At 41.1% G+C, this 21,699-nt stretch overlaps 1 protein-coding gene across 1 annotated transcript in view; it reads right to left on the reverse strand.

Annotated features, from left to right (window-relative positions):
- LOC306934402 (anthrax toxin receptor 1-like) overlaps positions 1 to 21,699 on the reverse strand; it is a gene marked incomplete at its 5' end in the record, with an annotated part of 37,095 nt that overhangs the window by 12,637 nt on the left and 2,759 nt on the right. Inside the window, 14 exons of the mRNA XM_079516971.1 lie at positions 3,486 to 3,581; positions 5,242 to 5,283; positions 6,817 to 6,912; positions 7,126 to 7,204; positions 7,356 to 7,425; positions 11,768 to 11,866; positions 12,786 to 12,846; positions 14,144 to 14,224; positions 14,347 to 14,415; positions 15,622 to 15,701; positions 16,221 to 16,254; positions 16,623 to 16,704; positions 19,139 to 19,210; positions 19,546 to 19,617. Of these exons, the coding sequence (XP_079373097.1) occupies positions 3,486 to 3,581; positions 5,242 to 5,283; positions 6,817 to 6,912; positions 7,126 to 7,204; positions 7,356 to 7,425; positions 11,768 to 11,866; positions 12,786 to 12,846; positions 14,144 to 14,224; positions 14,347 to 14,415; positions 15,622 to 15,701; positions 16,221 to 16,254; positions 16,623 to 16,704; positions 19,139 to 19,210; positions 19,546 to 19,617 (1,033 nt within the window). The remainder of the gene's footprint in view (positions 1 to 3,485; positions 3,582 to 5,241; positions 5,284 to 6,816; positions 6,913 to 7,125; positions 7,205 to 7,355; positions 7,426 to 11,767; positions 11,867 to 12,785; positions 12,847 to 14,143; positions 14,225 to 14,346; positions 14,416 to 15,621; positions 15,702 to 16,220; positions 16,255 to 16,622; positions 16,705 to 19,138; positions 19,211 to 19,545; positions 19,618 to 21,699) is intronic.

Below are 21,699 nucleotides of genomic sequence, written 5' to 3' on the forward strand. Positions count from 1 at the left end.
GCTGCTGTGTGAATATAGTCATTTGCTGGCCCACAATAACCTGACCTGTGGAGACCTGTGCTCCGAGGAGCACTATTTATAGTTTACAAAGTGTGACTTATGCCATATCATGATATAGGCCTACTGTATCACATCACTGAGCCCTATCGGATGGTACCTCTCCTCTACTCAGAAAGTACTGACCGTGAAGCAGAATTAAAATACTTCTGGGGTAATCTTTACATACTCAGACCTTTGTGTACAGTTTTTAAGTTGCTCGATTCAATATTTAGATATTTGAGAATCATTTGATAAGGCACACACCCCTCCTTTATAAGTCCATTCAACCTCAATCTCCATCCTTAGACTTATTGAAAACACACGTTCCTGGTTTTGGTGACTGATTTTGTCTTAATGGTTTTGAATGGGGTTGAAAGTTTTTGATTAGTTATTTCATGCATGGACTCATTGGAAACTAGAAAAAGTGCCCCTCGGGGCACAGGTCTCCACCAAGCCAGGTCAGGTTGTGGCCTCCTGGTGGCGCTATAATAGGCCAATGTGAAAAGGATGCCATTTCTTCATACGCCTTTGATGGCAATTGGATGATTTGAGGCATTTTGTTCCAAAAATGTGTTTTGCAAAAATCAACCTGTTGGTGGCGCTATAACAGGCCAATGTGAAAAGGGTGGGATATATTCCTCAGCCTAGTAAGAAAATGTGTGAAAGATTTCACGTAAATTGCATGCTGCGTTCATGATTTGAGGCTTTTGTTCAAAACGGGGCAATCTTGCAAACTTTGAAAGCCAATTATAGCCAATTAGGATGGAATATGAAATATCGGACAGATCCGACTTGAGCACATGACCATAGAGATACTGTGTAACGATTTGTGAGATTTTTGGACAGAATCTGGAGGAGTAATATCAAAAAATGTGTTTTACAAAAGTCGGCCTCCTGGTGGCGCTATAAAAGGCAGATGCGGAAAATGCAGGTCAAAGGTTTGTCCTTGGCCTCTAGGGAGTGTGCGTGCAACGTTTCACGCAGATCGGTGCAGTTTTAGGTAAAAAATGTGAAAAGCTGCCTCATGGTGGCGCTATAACAGGCCGTTCTGGAAAATGTGGGGCAGAGGTTCATCGTTGGCATCCAGGGAGTGTGTGTGCAAAGTTTGGCAGCGACCAGGTTAACGGTGCCGGAGATTAGCTGGTAACGGACGGACGGAAGGAAGGACGGACGGACACACACACACACGGACGGAGTGCAAAACATACTCTCTCCCCATGCCTTTGGCCTGGTGGAGACAATTAAGTTCTCCCCATTCATTAGAAGGACAATAGCAGTCATCAAGAGCAGGAATGTATGAGTTCCTTTTTTTTGCTCTTTTCTTTTTCTAATGATGAGTGGAGTATGAAATGAATTCAAACTAGAAAAAGTGCCCTTCTGGGCACAGGTCTCCACCAGGAGGAAAGGACTGTGTGAGATGTTTGGCAAAATGTTTAGGAGTAATATACATGTTTGCCTTTGATGGCAATTGGATGATTTGAGGCATTTTGTTCCAAAAATGTGTTTTGCAAAAATCAACCTGTTGGTGGTGCTATAACAGGCCAATGTGAAAAGGGTGGGATATATTCCTCAGCCTAGTAAGAAAATGTGTGAAAGATTTCACGTAAATTGCATGCTGCGTTCATGATTTGAGGCTTTTGTTCAAAACGGGGCAATCTTGCAAACTGTGAAAGCCAATTATAGCCAATTAGGATGGAATATGAAATATCGGACAGATCCGACTTGAGCACACGACCATAGAGATACTGTGTAACGATTTGTGAGATTTTTGGACAGAATCTGGAGGAGTAATATAAAAAAATGTGTTTTACAAAAGTCGGCCTCCTGGTGGCGCTAAAAAAGGCAGATGCAGAAAATGCAGGTCAAAGGTTTGTCCTTGGCCTCTAGGGAGTGTGCATGCAACGTTTCACGCAGATCGGTGCAGTTTTAGGTAAAAAATGTGAAAAGCTGCCTCATGGTGGCGCTATAACAGGCCGTTCTGGAAAATGCGGGGCAGAGGTTCATCGTTGGCATCCAGGGAGTGTGTGTGCAAAGTTTGGTATCAACCGGGTTAACGGTGCAGGAGATTAGCTGGTAATGGACGGACGGAAGGACGGACGGACACACACACACACACATGGACGGAGTGCAAAACATACTCTCTCCCCATGCCTTCGGCCTGGTGGAGACAATTAATCAAATATCAAAATATTGAATCACGTAAGTGAAATTGTCTGGGGTACATACAAAAGCCAGAATAGACATTCAAAGGATCCAAATAGTATTTTAAAGTTAAATTACCCTTGCTACACGAACAATTTGTCAGAAAGCATGATTGGGAGTCAGAGTCAATGGTGCAGTAGGTAGTTGACTGTAGGTAGGTAGATGTGGCTGTTACTACTGAGCTATTTCATTATTGCATGGCTTGGTTGAATGCTTGATTCTGATTGGTCAATCACTGAATTCAGCGGTCTGTTATTTCTGGATAATGACCGCTCCGCTCTATAACAGACTGATGCCTAATCAAACACTCGGAGCACCAGCTGTGTGGCTGCGCCCCGCTGATTTACTGCTGTTTCCAACATGACAGCCATGTAAACGCACACACAATGTCATTTGCAGCTAAACATTGCTCTAAAAAATGTTTTTGAAAACATTTGAGCGAGAAATAGACGAAGCAGTACCCGAAAATGGATTGTATTTGATCAACTCACTTCCTTGTCTTCCTTGTGCTCCAGCCCTGCAGCTGGCCGACAATGACCACCTAGTCAGATATTATCCCTTACATAAAACACCTATGATAGAAGGTGCCAACTCCTTAACCTCAGTCCTCAGCTATCACCCAGTCTCAAGGACCCCCCAAATTAATATGTATTTGGCAGCAGACACCCATTTGAAAATATTTTGTGCCAGGGACCCATGTGTGTTGATAAAAATGTTATCAACACACATGGGTCCCTGGCACAAAATATTTCTTCTTGAAAATGTGAACATTTAATGTAAGAAGAAGTAGGTCGGGAGTGGCTTATTGTCTGTATCAGCCGGTAACACGCGGGAGTCTGTCCCCGTAACAATGCGCTAGACCCCTGGGAGATGGATTGCTGAGGTGCCACACCTACCATCATCTCCCAGTGCTTCCCACACGATTTGCCGCACCCAAGCCGTGGTACTCATACGCTGAGTTGGCGGAGCCCAGGATCGAACTTGTGAGCGAAAGGCGAGAGCTCTACCGACTACCCGGACACAATTTTCAAAATCTTTTGAAAATGGCAAATCTATAAGCTTGGCTATTTTCAAATAGCCAATAGTGTTAAAGTGGTTGAACTGATGATTTTAATGCAATATTAACTCATTTGGCTGGGGAACCCCTTCAAGAATCCCTGGGGGTCCCAAGGCCCTATTTCTCTACCATCTAAGCCATGTTTCGTCTTTGGCTTTCAGTCTACTAGAACTTTAATAGATTTTACCTCCATTCTTTTGATTCCACCAACTCCTCTTCCTCCATAGTAGGAGGCGTCCACGGTGGGCCACTTCTTCTTTGGGAAGTCTAAGTCTTCATCGTCCTATGTGGAAGTGATAGAGAAAGCACAATGATATGAATGTTTTATTACTGGTATAATATGATACTTTATGATAATACTTGGATCATATTTTTAAAAGTTCTTACAGACCCAGTAAGTAAACACTCACTTAAAGTTCATTAAGGGGCGGCCATAGCTGAGGTGTACCATTAAGCTTAATGGTATGGTACACCTCGGTTATGGCCGTGCCCAGGGCACCCCTCCGTGGATTTGTCTATAAGCAAATTACTGTTGGTCACTGAGCAACTCTGCTAGTACACTGCCTATCTTTTGTCATGTGAAAAGCCCTCTATGTCTCTCCCCCTTCGTGTTTGTCAGGTCAGAGGAAATTACATAGCCTGCTAGACCACTGCTGATGTTTGTCTCTTTAATAGACATGTGTCTGATTTGCAGGACTAGTCTAATCCACCAAGAGGACACAGTTTAGAAGCATAGTGACAAATTACAGAAGGGGCATAAGATGTGTTTTGGCTTTTGTTTGTCACGTTAGTCATTAATTGATCAATAATTGAAATCCTTCCCTGCTCCATTGTGATGTATTTTCATGTTGTTAAAGCAGCATTTATTGTAACATTATTGGCCCAGAAATAATTTGGCATAATTGTATAATTGTGGTCCGGGTAAGTAGCCTTGGAAACCAATGGTCCCCAAGCCATGTGACACATAGGGAGAGTGCCCTATCTCCTATTTCTTTAGCGTGACTGTGTGAGGTGACTTGAAGTACATCCCCAAGCCCTGTGTTATACAAGTACACCTCCTGGACATGACACTAGTATGTTGTAGGGTCTCTCCCCCCAATCCAACCTTTTTCTGAGTTGGAGATTCTGAGTGCCAAGCAGGGAGGCATTGGGTCCCATTTTATAGTCTTTGGTATGGCCTGGCCACAGAACTGAATTCTGACCTCCCAATCTCAGGACGGACACTACAAGTTCAGGTACACAGGGCCATGGCCACTGAGCTGGCATCCGGGTGGTGCGGGTTCAAAGTTTGTGACCAACACCACAGACTAGGGTTTGCAGTCCGTCTTGGCCAGGGGCTCCAATGAATACAAGCCAGGCGGGGAATGCCTCTGCACTAGGGCGTCTGTTCATCTGGGTGCAGAACTGAGAGGAAAATCGTGTTTCTCTGCATGTGTTATGTCGTTGTTTAGGAGTGAAACAATGTTTTGATACAGCCATGGTGATTAAATAAAAAAATCCTTTTAGTTAAGCGCATTTCAAATTAAAATCCAGAGAGTTCCAAAAGACTGATATGGAAGTGATTCAAAAACAGATGTCTGTAAGAAAAACACATTTATAGTCAGGATGTGATCAGTACTAGTTCTTGAAAGGGCGGTGCCTCTCAGAAGACATTTGAAGAAAGTGAGACTAGAGACCTTTGCCAAGGGGTGTAAGTAAATACCACAGCTCTTATTGAAATAATTATTGAGTTTTAAAGGTTGGGCAGTCATTAAATCATCCCATAATCATCCCATTATTCCCTCTAACAATCTGCATTTTAAAGTCTCACTTGCAGACTGATACTAAAATAATTAATGTAATGGATGTAAGCGATGTTAATGGTTGAAGAAAAGAAGTGTGAATTATTTGTGATATTGTACGTAGAAAAACTAGCAAAGATTCAACCCAAGTATGCTTCTTACCGAACTGTCTTCTATAACTGGAGGTGGAGGCTCATGGATGATCTGACAAGAGAAAGAGAGAGTAAATGGAAGGAAGAAGGGGAAGCAAGATTTGTTACACACACAACTTTTCTTTTTTCTTGTCGTAATACGTTCAATCACACAACATTGTTACACGACATCAGGAATGCCTGAGGAATCTTCTCTTCTTTTCTTTTCTTTTTTTTCTTCTGCTATTTATAAAATCCTTGTACTGAGTTTACTGACCTAGAAATCTGCCATCCAGATTATTTGGACTGGTGTGTTTTTGATTAGGTAGTGAAAGGGAGAAAGGTACCTGACCCACAAATGCATTTGTCTTACCACTGAAGATAATTCTGGAATAATGTGATGAATATTATTGACTTGAATTCAGGCTACAAATTATTTCCTTCCATGCTTCTCTAAAGCCTGGAACCCAAATTGATGTGCCATGATAACCTGGCATCACTTTTCTAAACAGAGCTGGGCATGGATTTCAATTGAGAGAAACCGACTAGAACACAGAAAGTAAGGACAAAGACAGCCACGTAGTAAAGAAACTCACATCCTTCTCTGGCTATTCACAGTTTTTCTGTTTCCAACATTGTAAAAATGTAGAATGTTAAAATGACGCTAGACTTTTTTTCTCCCATTTTGTCTGTTCTTTTCTCTTTTTTTCATTGTACAGTAAATTATATTGTGAAGACAGAATTCATCTTATTTTTGTCACTGTAAAATAGATTGTGGAGAGAGACAATTCAGATGGGCCTGGGGATGACAAAATCCAAAAGATTTAGATTTGTTTTCTGGGATACTGCCAACCTCATTGTAATAATAGTTGATATTAGCAACATAACAAGACATCTTGAGTGTGTGAATATGCCGAGAGGCAAGACCTGGGAGGGCTTCACAGCTGTGACCCCCAGAAACACAAATTATTTCAACAGCAGCATAATTACTTTAACACTACTCCTTCAGCAGGTGACCTTGACCTCTCGTGCTAATGGACCCAACGTCATCTGCCTTGGATGCCGTCTACGTTGACACATAGACCCCAACCCTCTCACCATGGGAATGTTGTTTGGGTTAATAAGATGCCCTATAGGGGCGTTAGCCAGACAGAACAGAACTGGAAAAGACATTGTGCCCGCTACTACTGTCTGTGCATCATATCACTGCATTCCAACAGTGTTTTACAATTACAAGACTGCTTCACATGAACAATGTAGGTATTCTGAAAGATATTTGTTTTTACTTGCATGGGTCAATCAACTACAATATAACTGTCACACTCTTCACGAGTTTCACTTGGGGATTTCCTAGTTATACTTAACGCAATGTACAGATCTCCTTGTCTGTACAAAGTGTTTAGTGATGCATGTAGTGGTGTGAGCTGTGATTTGATTGGTCTACTGAGGGTGAAGACAGACATACAGTACAGCAGTGGTTCATATATATAATTTACTATATCAGTACTTCGTGTGCAACTCATTTCCCAATACAGAGACACATTATATAAGCCCCCAAAAAACATGTATGGGAACAAGAGTTTTTGTATATTTTGGGATTACTCACCACAGTGCAGCAGAGAGGCCAGAACCACCAGAGTAGGCCTAACACTAGCAGTAGCATCAGAATGAGCAGAGCTATTGCCAGGATGGTCCCATCGGACTGTGAAAAACACAGAGATCTCCATGAACCTCAAAACTAAATCTGAATAATATAAACCGATACATAGGTTGTAGTCAGTGATAAAGAAATGGGTTTGGTGAAATGAAATCACACATAGATGGAAGGTAAAGAATTAGTTCTTTAGGGATACATTGAATACAACATTTTGGGAGAAATGATTTCAGCTGTGCAGGCATAATGTACAGTACTCACACAGCCCACTGTTGTAATGGTAACTGAACTGGAGATAAAACTGAGACCTTTGTTCATGCTGACATAGAGGTTGGCTGCCCTGAAATTAACAGACATATATCAGCCGCCATTGAAGTAGTAAAAATGCTGCAAAGAAAAACAGGGTAACTGCAATTATCAGTATATGTAACTGATAATTGTCACATGCAGCAGGTATCATGAAGAAACATTGAATTAAACATGTGACTTACATTCCCTCATCTCGAAGTATCGGTGCAGGGCAGAGGAGATATGTATCTTCTACTACCAAAGGCTTCACCACTAGAGCAGGAGAAGGGAAATAGGTCATAATGCAATCAGAACACCAGCCAAACATTTGTCTCTTGTCTTGTGGCACAAGACGGTAGGCTACTATCCACTGACGCTACTTTCTTCATTTGCACACCAAAGAATAATGACACAAACTTCTTCTCATATCATGCTAGTATTTAGCTGTGTTTTAGTTCAGTTCACTGACTGATGAGCTTCAGTTGACGTGAAGTATTAGGTTATAGGTTATATAGGTTAACACCTATAACATCTCCCCGGATCATCCACCTCTGACAACAACAGGAGGAACTGTGCTGAAGGAAGTCAAGGACTTCAAGTACCTGGGCTCATGGGTCAACTCAACCGAGCAGGATCTGAAAGTGAGGAAGGCACTTGCATGGAGGGGCCTGAATGGCATGACCAGTGTATGGAACTCCAATCTCCTCCGACCAATCAAACTCAGCTTCTAATATGCAACGTGGAATCTGTTCTTCTATATGGCAGCGAATGCTGGACCCTGAAGCCAACCCTGCAGAAGTCTCTAGAAAGGTGCTACACCAGAATGCTGCGTGCAGTACTTAACATCAGCAATAGGGCACATGTTACCAACAATACCCTGTATGAATACCATGGGTGAGCCAGAAAGTATCAGCCTGGAGAATGAGTCTAGCAGGACACTGCCAAAGACATCAAGAACTGCCAGCTAGCAAAGTAGTGCTGTGGTAACCAACACATGGGCATGTGTTGGATGTACTCAAGAAAGGCGTAGGAGCGCAAAGCACCAACGAGCTGGCCGGATGTATGGAGAACCGGGATGACAGGAAGCGATGATGGAGGGCTCCTGAGGACGACCTAGAGAGAAGTATTGGACAGGTCAAACCGCTAAAGTGCAGAGTTGCAGACTTATTTTGTCACAGTCGGATGATGAAATTTAGATGATGAAATTGACCTGAATAGCTTCAAACTGAGCGAGTTGTCTACTGTCTGCATGCATTTGTATGTCTCTGACAAGTGACAACACCAACACAGACGCTGTGAAACACAGCTTTTGTTTTTAGTTAAATCTTGGTTTTTCGGTGTCCAACTGGCACTGAGGCAAACAGATCCAGTAATCATTGGCGCCCCCGGTAGCTACTAGCCTGTTTATTCTGGCTGAAAGAACCCCAGAACTGAGGAAATCAACACAAGCAGCACCGCATGGGCCATGACTGCTCGTCTCCAAGAAACGCCATGCAGGATGAGGGGGTCGATGCTGCCAGAAAAGGTCAGCGGCATTACACATTGGGCCAGATATCCCATTGAGGGTTCATCTCTGCCAGTACACACCTTGCACTCTGATTGGCCTTCCTATCATTAAAGGAATATTCAAAGGGCTGAGGCCTAATAGTACATGCGACTGAAGGACTAACAACTTAGGTCATGTTTCTACCATTTTAATCCATTTAAAGATGAAGATGCTGGAACACACCTCTGCTTCATGTCACAACACGTTATGTCAGCCCTCTTTACTGCTCTGTTTGCTCCCAGAGCACAAGGGGTCAAGTTTTATTGAGAGGTACAGACACGCACGCAAGGTTTAAGCTTACTCAATAAATTGCATTGAATTACATATTGCGATGACCCTGTAAGACCGATCTTAGAGTAACAAAGTAGACATGATGTCTCCAGGGTCACATTCCATGGTAGGAAATCATGCTTGATTTGTTAAACTAGAGTATATTGACACACGATAAACGGCTGTTAAATGAAAAAATAATTAGAGAAAATAATACTGGGATTAATTTGTCATAGTATTCCTTGTTATTCACATACTACAGATGTATATTGTTCACTAAGCCATCGCAACATCTGTCACCGAAATAATGGAATGCTCAGTACATCTCTCCCTGCCAAAGACCATAGTGGCTCTGTCTGTTTGCTGCTACTTTTTCCTGGAGACATAGACTCAAACATCTATTCAGCTGCTCAACACATGTAGTTACACCGTGCTGCCCTGTCTTTGGACACCGACTTATTTGTGTATCGCAAAGGTCAAATTAGCCTTCGTAATTTGGGGGATAAATATTTTTGTCAAAGTATAACATTATTTTTCAACTTTTGAACCCAGCACCTCTCTTAAGTGATGTGCGTATTCTATTCGTTTTTGGGGGATAAACATTTACCTCAGGAACATATTTACAATTAGTGTAATATCACTTATTTCCCGATTTGCCCATTCATTTCCCATAGTTACTGCACTTTGGCTTTGTAGGGCAGCGTACCTCTTCACTTTTTGGCATTTTTCTGTAATTTATAGAACTGATGTGGGGTAGGGTCAGGGAGTGCAGAGTACAGATTAACTACTCCAAAGTCTTGTTTAGCTGTACTGAAGCTTCAAGTGAGTGAAGTGACCTACCGGTAATTATTTTCAGTTTCACTGTGTAGTAAATATGTTCCACAGAGTTTAGTGTAAACACAACCACAATGCTGGAGGAGGAGTGTACAGGGGATAATGTGAGGGACATAAGGAGGCAATTTCACCTAAATTGCTTCCATGTCTACTGTTTGTCAGTGGGATGCTTTTAACCATTTGCTTGACATAATACCAGAGTAGTAGTACTCCTTCCTTACAGTGAGAATCTGATTTCAGTGTAAGGTTCTAGGCATCATTGGATGCCTTTCATATCCCTCAAGAAAGACTTTAACCATGGTACTTAAAAATATCAGTGTTCTCTTGGATATTTTAGAAACAAGACCGTGTCTGCGATTTGTAGCCATGGATGGCAAGTTACTGGCTGTGCCAGGCCCAGTTGTGAACAAGGCTACAATAATGTTCTGGTGTGCTAACGTGAGCTTAGCAGCGTCAGGTGAACTCTGATTGGCATACTGTACCAGTGTCGGTTGAGTAGCTCTATGCATCGTGAAGATACTAACGTGAACTTTGGTAATGCTGCTGAGCTGTGATTGGAGGAGCCACATCAGCTGAGCTGTGTACTAGTGTGGGCAGCTGTAACAGTGGGTACAGAAGCTGTTTGGTAAGATTTCAGAAGGTCACCAGTTTGTCTCCTGGCCCAGTGGGCCCATCCATCCATGTTTATGTCTCAAAGTGTCTCTGAGCAAAGCCTAGACATACGCCGGATGTTGACTAGTGACCCAAAATGTGCGCTCCCCCAAAAAATGGTCAACGGAATTCCATACATACAAACAGAGGAACAGTCAGAACTTGTGTCAGAGGAGGAGGCATATGATTGTCATGATGAATTATCGTTATCTCAAACAGCTCTCCCTGTTGATCGATATATACATGTTTAATACATGCATGCTGTTCTATACAACTGGCCTAATACCATTTATTTTGGTATCAAAAGAAATGCATTTCAGTCATACTATAAACTATTCACAGTGTAACCAGTTTATTTTTGGACAACCCCTAGTTTTAAAGATATATATGAGGTTAACAATGGCTGCTAGTCACATCAGCTTGTGTACAAACATACGGCAAACTTGTTTGTGCCTTAAAGCTAATTAAAGTTGTGCTTTGTTATCGGAACAGCACCTCCTGCAGCTATAGTGGTGTGCCTTCTAGGAAATGAGTTAAACGGCTTAATTAGGCCACTTGAAAGACCAAGATGCCCCCCCCCCACCCCTCTCCTTGTGTGTGGCACAATATCCACTTCATCCTTTTATCTTTAGCCCCATTCCAGACCTTTAAACCAAGATGTGCCATTTAAAAAACATGCATCAATAACAACATAGAAAACATGTAACAGCTACTCATTTGATCATGTGTAATTTCAGCTATATTAATAACATTAATTTTCAGGAAATTCAGTCACATATCATGATCAACAGATCTTTGGGTCTGTTTTTAGTTGATAGGCTAAAGGGCCTTTCAAACAGGAAGCGATGAACGCAGACTTTATCGCCTGGATCAACGACAGGTCCCCTCCAGGTCTGCTCAAGAGGGGCGCAACAACGCAAGCGTAACGAGCACGCGTGCAACAAATTCACGGGGCCGTGCTCATGTAAATACGCTTGTGATGTTGCCCCTTGACTTCTCCGTGCGTACAGAAAAGAAAACAGGTCTCACTGAAAATGAACTATAGGCGTGTTAAATCGCTTCCCGTTTGAAAGGCCCTTAATACAAATTCTGAATCCTAACCCACTTATCAGTTTCAATGTGTATATCATCCAGGTTTACACACAGGATAATTCATATACATCATCTTAGACAGCAAACCAAAGTCAGCACAAAAGTTATTATTTGATTCATCATTATGCTTAATTTATACTCGTGTCATACTACAATGTTGTGTACAGTAAATAGCAGCTTTACACAAAAGCGTATGATCCAGTATAACAGTTTTCTACTCACTCTTAGTAAGGGTGTCGTTAATTCGGAAGCTGCACAGGACGTTATCAACATTCCGGGCATGTAGGAATCCATTTCCTCTCACCACCACCTGGAAAGACTCTGCAGGGGTGAGGACCAGAAAAGAAACACAACAGCATTTATTTTTAAAACATGAATGTACAACTAAACTCATTTAGCCAGACAAAGATTCAGATGAAGCAAACTATCAATAAACGTTTACATAAAATGGAAATTTGTCTTTGGCACTCTGGCAGTATACAATAATAATAACACTGAATTACATAAGATGCAATAAAATACAAAACTCATAAAAATACATTCCCATAAAGTCATAAACAATAATGTTGTGCTGTGGAGGGTGGGTAGGGGTTATTTTCTTATATCCACAGCGAGCGGAGGGCACAAATTAATTATTGTACTTTTATTTTAGTTAGTAGGACCCTAAGCCTCCTGCCTGATGGTAGCAGCTGGAAGGATGAGTGATTCGGGTGTTTAGGGTCATTATAGACTTGAAATAACCAACCTCACTCCTCAGTATGACATTCAAGCAAGAGTCCACAAACCCATGATTTTCCTGGCCACAGCAGCCATTAAATTCATATTCCCACATTGAATGCCTTGTGAAGAAAGATGTTGTGGTCAGTGAGACTGCTGTACAGTCGTGTGGGTATAATGTCTTGGGCCCCTCTGGAGCCAATCCCATAAACCGCCACAATGTGTCATATAAATACTTTTCTTCTGCATCAAAGAAAATGGTCACTTGCATAAATTGCAATGTGCAATGAGTGGCTAGAAGTAAGCAGTGGGGAATTGTGTGTTCCTGAATTTGCTGAGGTTAGATAATTATTTAAGGCTGATTAAGCTATTGCTACTGTGTGGATGTTATTTACAGTGGCCCTGGGAAGTAAGATTGTGTTTGTATTTCCTGTTGTATAATGAATAGGCTTAAGATGTCTGATTTAGGAGCGTTCGGAAGACAAATGAGAACAGAGTCAGAAGCTCCATATTTCTCTCTTACCTCCTGCACAGATACTGGAAGGTTCTGCTGCAAGGATTTCAATACAGGACTTCTTCAGTATCTGCAAAGGTGAAGTGAAATTGATTGTGGGTTAGTTTGTTTCTATGAGTGAAGAGTGATGACTTGGAACGGCACCATTACTTAACTATTTCAACCTGGCATCCCTCATCCGTCATACACTCAGAAATAATCAAACTGTTAACACGACAACAGAGCGGGCGTGACGCCACAGCAGTGACGTCACATCGAGAATAGAAATAAGACTACTGAGGTCATGAGTGTCGTTTGGAATCAACGCAGCGAAGGAAAACATTTGGAATCTACAATCCTCAACGGCTCTCATAACCTCAGCTCAAGGCAAGTAGCCTCGTCCTTTCATAGATAGCCATAGTAACACCTACAGCTGTAAACCCAGCTGCCGTAATCTAAGGTTCTGCAGTGGAATCCTTGATTACGCAAACCTTTTCAAAATGTTTTTCAAAATGGTGATCTCCATGACTCTGAGGAAGATGTAGTTACAGTTACAAAACATCAGTCATTGATTGTTTATTTTGTTTGCAGCCGATCTACAAGCTCACAAAGTGTCATGATGTGACGCATTGTGAGCTTGTAGATCTGATAATTTTGCTATTCATTGTATGACCAAGTCAAATTTGCGATGCTCATCCAGGTTGCAATGTGACTACTATCTCTCATGCTCCACATGCATACCAGTATGGCACATACTATAGGAACACATATATGCACTGTAAGACAGAAGCTCAAAGTGATTTACGACCCACTGACCCGTTTTCTCGGGACAGATCCAAGAGTTTTCAGTTCAGCTGCTAATGTGCTCCATATGACTGTCAGCTGCCTGACGTTTAACTCTTCTTGACAAACCCCCTTAACTGTGTGACAGTGGCCCCTGTGCGCACGACAAAGACCTGTTTTTCACCCCTCAGTCTTGAGGATACGAAAAATAAGTCAATGCCGCTGAGACTGGATTTTAAACGATACAGTGAACTCTCTTTGATCCTGCCTGGGTGGATTCCAGCAGCGAGAGATCAAAAGTAGGGAAGTCACAGTTTGGCAGATCTTCCTGGAATCCTCTCTCTGGCAAGACTTGATGGATGGAATATTGATGTTTATATTTTTCTATTTTGTTCTTCCTGAATGCTATTTGATCAATTGCGTTAACGGACAGAGAAGAAGTCACAGTGATGGGAAGACTGATATGAATTCCATGTTTCCAGACTGATTTCCTGTGGACCTCCAATGCATGTTGCCTTGAGCATTCCACTTTACGGCTGGTTAGCACTGTGTATTTATTATCTATGCTCCTCGGACATGTGTGTAGGCAGACTTGAAATTCTTACCGAATCAATGACCCCTTGCAAAGCCTCGAATCCATCATTCACAGGGAAGACATGGTCCTTACTATCAGCGATCTTCGCCAGCTAAATAGACAACAGTGAGATCAGAAGATTTTAAACATTGCCCTCACTAACCCTTATTTCATTAGATGCAGCACAACCGTCATATCAAATCAAAGTATAGGGTAAAACGTAGTGAAAAACACCTGTGTTTCATTGAAGTCCTTCACCCCCACGCAGTAAACTGAGGCACCCAGACTGCGGGATCGGTTTGCCTGTCAGGTTATTCACCGATAGTGGAGAGAGGAAAAAAACAGGAAGACTCTCAACACCTGGGTTAAATTATACCACTATATTTCAAACATTTACTACATGCTTATGTTTGTGTCTGACTCCTCCAAGATTTTACAGAATGTTGGGCAACTCTAGGATATTGTTGCTGATTAACACTTTAGTGCATTATGTCAGACTTGTGCTTCAATGCCAAAAACACAATCAAAGCCATTGCTCAACAATGGTCTCCTCTGGAAATTGACTTTACTGTTGACGATGAATGACTAACTTTGCCTTCATGCATCTTCACAAGCTACCGTGTATGCTCACTTCATCAATTTCTCACTCAGTTGCTCTGCTGTCCACACATCTCAGGCACCCAAAGCTGATTAAACCGTTTTGACTTTGCGTGCCTGCACCTGCACTCCCTGAACAAATAAATCTCTTGTGTCTGTTGCAGATGTGTGGAAAATGGCCGTGTCTGTTTCATTCACAGGGCAGACAGATGGGATGTATAAATCTGATAGACACTTTGACCCACTAAAGAGCGGGGATCAAAGTGCTGATGTATAGGTAAGGGTGGTAGCATTTGATCTATGCTATATGCTATCCATCAGTCACATGCATAGTTTCTGTTTACTATTTCTGTGCCCCCGTCAATCACCCATATCTTTTGGCTTTTCTCTCTCTCACTCTTTCCCTCTTATCTATCCATCTGTCCTCTCTCGCCCTCTCTCTGTCTATCCATCTATCTGGCCCCTTTCACCGTCTCTCTCACGCATACTCAAGTTTTTAGGTGATAACCTACTCACGCGGTGGTTGGATGATGTCACGCTGCTGTGATAAGCCAGGGGTTCTCAACCCGTGGGTCGCGACCCCTCGGGGGGTCGCCAAATTATTTGAGCTTGTAGATCTGCTATTTTTAAATAGCTAAATTATAACAATGCTTAAAACACCAAAAGGGGTTCCCGCCCAAAATGGTTTAAGGTTATTGTAGCAGTCAATTTATATTGGGGGTCGGGAGGGGGCGGGGCGGGGGTCCCGAGACGTTGCCAAAGCATTTTCGGGGGTCCCCGGCCAAAAACGTTGAGAACCCCTGTGATAAGCGACTCACGGCTCACCCCAGCACATCTCTCTGTTTCTACTAACCAACGAAGGTGAGTATCTTATCACCTAAAACTGGAGTATCCGTGGGCGTTTCGTTTTACCTCTCTCTCAGCATAGTAGAAGAGATCCTCATGCAGTTCTCCATCTGTAAGAGCTATGATAACGCTGGCAGTGGGATAACCTGCAGACACAGACATCTGGTCACACAATATTTCTCTTATCTGTGCCTGTGTAATAACCATATTTGTATCTATAATTAAAACAATTAATTATTGCTACTGTGTAATTATATAATGGAAATATGAATGAATATGTTTTCCTTAAACGGATGAACACTTTTTAAAAGTTCATTTTTCAATTAACTTTGTAATGCATTATGATCATATTGTCATCGAAATTACATTTTAAAGATGTAATTTCAGGTTGGATTCAAACCGGGGTCAATTGCTGAAAAGACTATAGCCTTAGAGTATTTATGCTTACTCAGTGATCCACCCAGGAGCCCCAAAATCACATTTTAATGATACATCATTCCAATGTATTGCAGAATATACTGGGAAATAAGCCACCACCATTGAATTCTATCACATTAATGTTTCCAAGTCAACTAGCAAATCCAAACTGGCATACTAACAGAGACATGTACAGTACAAAAAGAAGCATTCAAAATAAAGGTAGTAAAAGTAAGCATACTACACACCTGCAGTGTTTCCATAGTATATCTGCTCACTGGCCTGTAAAAGAAGAGAAGTTGGATTGAAACACTGCACTTTGTAATAGACAGTGTTCTGTAAAGTCATTCTTCCCCATACTAGTTTTGGCTCCTAACCCTGAGTATTTTTGTCTGTAGTCAGAGTTGAGATACAGTAGTCAAGTCAATTCACCTGTATTCATAATAGCACAAACAACAGTCAGGAGTTGACCCAAAATGCTTTCCAGTCGAGGCAGATGATGATCAAACTAAAAGCATGATCACCCCAATAAATCATAACATAGAAGCAAGATTAAAGTGTTAAACACAAAAATAGCAAACAAATCAAAAGCAAGGTTGTAAAAATAAAATATTATAGCTTGCAGTAGACACAGAAAGCACATTGCTCACCCTCTGGATGCCCTCGTGCATGAAGGTATCTCCCCCTGGAAGAACCCTCTGGAGCTCGTCAAGGCCTTTGCGAATGCGTTCCCTGAACAGACAGACAGAAGACAGGGTCATTCATATTATATTGCTGAAGTCAAACTAAACGGGCAGCTTTTATGGTACAACATAGTTATACACAATACTGTGCTGTGCATGTATACAGTATGTGAGAGCTACATGAGCGTCTCCTACTATTTTGTCCCTGCTTGGTAAAACTCCAAGTATCATCTTTATGTTGTTCATAAATTAATGTGCTTTTTATATTATGGTAGTGTTATGAAATATTCCAAGATACTATGACTCAGACATTGGTCGGACTCGGATCTGCGTTGCGACGCAGGTGTGAGGACAGCGTACATTGAGTTTCCAAAACTCTAGTTTTGGAAAATGTTTAAGTATCTGTAGATTTTATAAATATTTAGCCAATGAAACGTTTGATGCATTAGATTAATTGGAACACAGGTTCACGGTGTTTCCATTTCCTGAAAAAAAAACTTTTTAGCACATACAAGGTTTACACCCAGCAGCAACGATTTATGTCATTTGAGAAATGACTGTCCTGTAACAGATGATAGACATTAGAAAATATTGTTTGGCCAATTGGGGCAGTGTCGTGTCAGGCAGACAGTGAGGAAATGAGCCTTTTGTACAATAAAGATAGCAGGAAGACCATAAACAGTGAAAAGGTTTTGTGACTGCTTGGAAACGGAGCCTGAGGAAAGATTAGACGTGCATGCAGCTCACTATGTGCTGCAAACCACATGTTGAAGCACTTGTCCAGGCTGACAACCACATAGATGGATCAGCATGTGGGAATGGAGCAGCCAAGTAATGAGGGGTTTTGAGAGATTTTAACTATGTCAAATTGTCGGTGTGTCCCTTCTGGTGTCCTCACTCAATTACTTATCTTACTTATATCTACAGCTCAGGAAATGTGTAATTTGTGAATTACATGTTTAAATTGAAATGAAAGGTATATTTTAAGTATATTTTATGGTCTTATCAAAATGTTTTTGTTAAAAGGTTAAAGCACTATATTCTTATAGTATTAATTACTCTTTAATAAACCGAAAATACATTTTTAGGTGGGTTGCAAATGTTCAACCAATCAGGAAAGAGTAGCCTACCCATTTATCAGCTTCAATATTGTTCCAATTTGAGTTTGAATTTTGTCTGCTCATTTATTTCGAGACATCACTTCCAATTTCACTTGTTTATCCTGTATGAGTTCTCTCTCCTGATTGGATAAAATTGGTATTCTGACCTGAAAATGCATTGTCTGTTTATTAAAGAGACTGAACAAACCGTCTATATCAATGATTACTATCAGAATATAGTTATTTAACACTTATTTTAACAAATTAATATCACTTACCCAACCTAGCACTTAAAATATATAATTGTGTCATGAAACGTGGTTTCTATTATTTGGTATGGAAATGCCTTAAAACTATTAATGTTTTGGTAACCCTTTCTATGCAGCCCATGTCTATAGCTCATTATAAACATACTGATGATGCATTACAATCTAAGACACTGTATAATTATAGTTATACGGTAAGCACTCTCATAAATATCCATGATGATTATAACAATCATACACAAAGGCTATAAGACGATAATGTAATCTCAAGTACTTCTTTAGTACAGTACATATTTGGGCTGTATTCTTTCTTGATAACAAACTGAGTACTGACAGGTGAGAAATGTCACCAAAAGTGATCACGAAAGTCAATCAAAGAACAAGATTTTTGGGCAGGATTTCTTTTTTTAAGAGTGCACTTAACACTCTAGCTGGAGCCCTCCTTCAATGTAATTTTAATTATGCTTGCACCTCTTGATTCTCCAACACCTCAATGTCAGTAAAAAACCAAGCTTCAGACCTTCCAAAACAAACAGACTTCTACTCTGCCTTAAGCCCATGACCCACCTAGTGACCATGCTAGTTTTTAATGGCTCAAGGTAAAAGACGGGGTTAAACAAATATGACATGGCATTTGAGACACTCAGTGCCCTCACACCTGTATAACTACTTCTCCAAAGTGAGTGACACCAACAGCCACAACACCAGAGGGAGCACCTACGATCTGGTACCCCCACATTTTGCATAAACAAGGGAAAATACTCATTCTACTACTGCCACCATAATGTGGAATGCCCTGACATCACTGGCTTCTTTCAAAGCTGGCCTGAAAAAGCATCTGTGCGTGAAGTGAAGATATTTAAATCCCCTTGAAATAAGGGATCATACACTTTGTATTTGATGTATTGATGCGATAATGCTCTAGTCTGATGATGAATTGAATACGTAGGATCACACTGGAAACAAGTTCCCATGACTTTTTTAACGTTATCCTTTTAGCCTAAAGTGTTTGGTCTGACTATGGTCTTGAATCTTGGTCAATGAGAGATAAACTCTGCTTTCGTCATTCAGACAGCTGAATAATAGCAGAGGCATTGCACAACATGTCTCCTCTTACCTGTCCTCTGTCAGCCTCATCAGAATCCTTCCTTCCGTGGAGAACACAATGAATGACATCCGCAACTGTGGGCTAAGATGGCAAGAGGCAAGGAATACGCCATTAAGACAGCAGCAAAGATTCTTGTCTGAAAACAGCAAGTTGAGGTATCAAAGCAGGGGCATCTGTATTTTGTATAACATGACTATACAATCTCGTCGAAAGAGGGGTTACAATATTCAAAACAATAGGCATGCTTATGACTGATAGACCTCTTAAGCTTATATAGACAAGATGCCCGTACTCTTATTATCCCTTATTGTATTAATGAACATTTGATGTTTGTTTGTTTCATTTCTTGAGGATGGGTACAGACTACTGGTTTATTATATGAGTGGCTGCCATGCAATAATATTCATTTTTTTTACCTTATGAATTTATGTGCCAGATGTTCTACAAAGTGGTAGATTTCAGTCCAGTGATTCTGCACACTCCCAGATCTAAAGGCAAATGACAACGTGCATTTTTCTTCTTTTCTTTATTTTCAGAATCAGCAGAGCAATTAAGCATCTAATTAAGAATGAGCTGTTGTTCATTGTCACTATTGCAGCGACTTCATTGCACAATTGCTTCACAAAATGTGACGCTATGCATCTAACTTGAAAGTGCTTTTTTTACCCTAGATCAGTATAACATAAAGACCCTATAGAACTGTTATGATTAAACAGCACAGCTGTCTCGTGTACAGGAAAGGCAGTGACGTATGTCTCAGATTGCCGTCAATGTCTTTATAATGCCCCAGCAATGATCTCAGTGTTATTGCAGTCAGACAAATTAACCCTCATTATACCTCCATGCCAGAGAAAACCTATTCAGAATTAGGTCAATGAGGCTGTAATATACACATATCTAGCACTCAGTCCCCTACAATCAGCAAGCCAAACTAGGATAAGGCTGTTTATTTTCCCATCAGTACATGGAAATTTGCCAGTCCTCTACACTAGGGCTGTATATAGTGCCAGCTGCAAAGCTTTTCTACTTTTGAGATTGAATTCATGTCCTATCACTCTGTGAGAAATAAAGATGGAAGGATAATTGGATCATGAGGGGCAGAAGCTTAGAAACATGGTTATATATACAAGGTAAACATTCGCTTTCGAAACAGAATACATAGAAAATATGCTATTGTTATTCAGACTAAACAGTTGCAGCCAAACTTTGAAATTGCTCGTCTTTCAAAATGTTGCATAAGAAGCATAATTGAAAATTCACAATTGATCTCATTATGTAGACCCCCTGTGTACTTGCAACATCACTCAAAACACCTTTTTTCCATTGTTACAAGTCCCAGCACACAGCACAGTCAGCCCAGCCAAGAGGCTGAAACACTGGAACATCTGGCCCCAATGGAGAAAAGGTTGTGCAGACAGAGAAGAGACACAGGAAAAAAACAGAATAGAATAGGGACACTGCAAGAGGGTGGTAAGGCCAGGAAGATAGCATCATTCTGGAGACTGGTTAAGCTGATATTGTGACTGGAGAAGTGGCGGAAAGAGTTTAGAGGAGGGAGAGTTGAGTAAAACAACCCAGAAAACTTATATTCATACTGTACACAACTGAAATCTGTCAGGTGCCACATGTTGCATAATTTATTTGCCTGTACACTACAGCATAGCTCTTGGTAACAATTACTTTCCATATTATCCACTATTGCCTAATTTCCCCTCTGCTAAACAGCAGTGCTGCCACAGCCTGGAGTTGGCATTCTGATGTGGGACAAATGGAAAACCTCACCATATGAGTTTAGAGACTTTTAAAATGGTGGGGGGAGAAGGGGAGATGTGAAACTCTGTTGCAACGACTTCTTCTATATTCAATAAATAACATACACCTTGGTCAGATGGATGACTCTAAATTGACCTACTAGTGATACACATAACTACATAAGCCATACTATTACTAATAAGCCTATCTCACAGAATTTCCCCGCCCCCCTAAATACGCCCCCTTTCGGGGTTAGTGGTGATAGCGTGACGTCACTCCATAGACACTACATGTTAACCGAGGTAATTTAAGAAGTCTACAACTTTTGTTTTCTCAAGGTAAGGTTTGTTCTATCTGTTCGACCTGATTTACCATCTTGTTTGCTTCATAATAATATTGGTCTGTCACATTTTTACATTAGAAAATGTACTTAGATTCTCCAGAGAAAAAAACGTGTAAATGCTCATGTTAAAGACACCACTATTTACCGGAAGTGGGCGTGGAAAGCGGGCTGTGAGATAGGCCTATTCTAATGCCATCATGCCAATGATGCCATTAAGTTAATGGCAGGGTGGCGATTAGCTGCAATTTGCTATTGACAGCCCAAACAGAAAAGTCCTACTGTCTGATTGTATAAACAACGTCAAACTCACCAACATTGCAGCTGTTCGAAAAGCTTGAATTATTCTCTTTCTATCTGCAAAGTGTTTGTTTCATAAAAATCCACCATAGACATGTTATGAGCTACTTTCTGTCAAGAAATTATTTGCAGGTGATTATTTTTTAAGTGTTGGAGTTTGGAAGCGCTCGCTTTCAGT

The sequence above is a fragment of the Electrona antarctica genome (genome assembly GCF_951216825.1).
Source record: "Electrona antarctica genome assembly, chromosome: 12".
NCBI classification, from domain to species: Eukaryota; Metazoa; Chordata; class Actinopteri; order Myctophiformes; family Myctophidae; genus Electrona; species Electrona antarctica.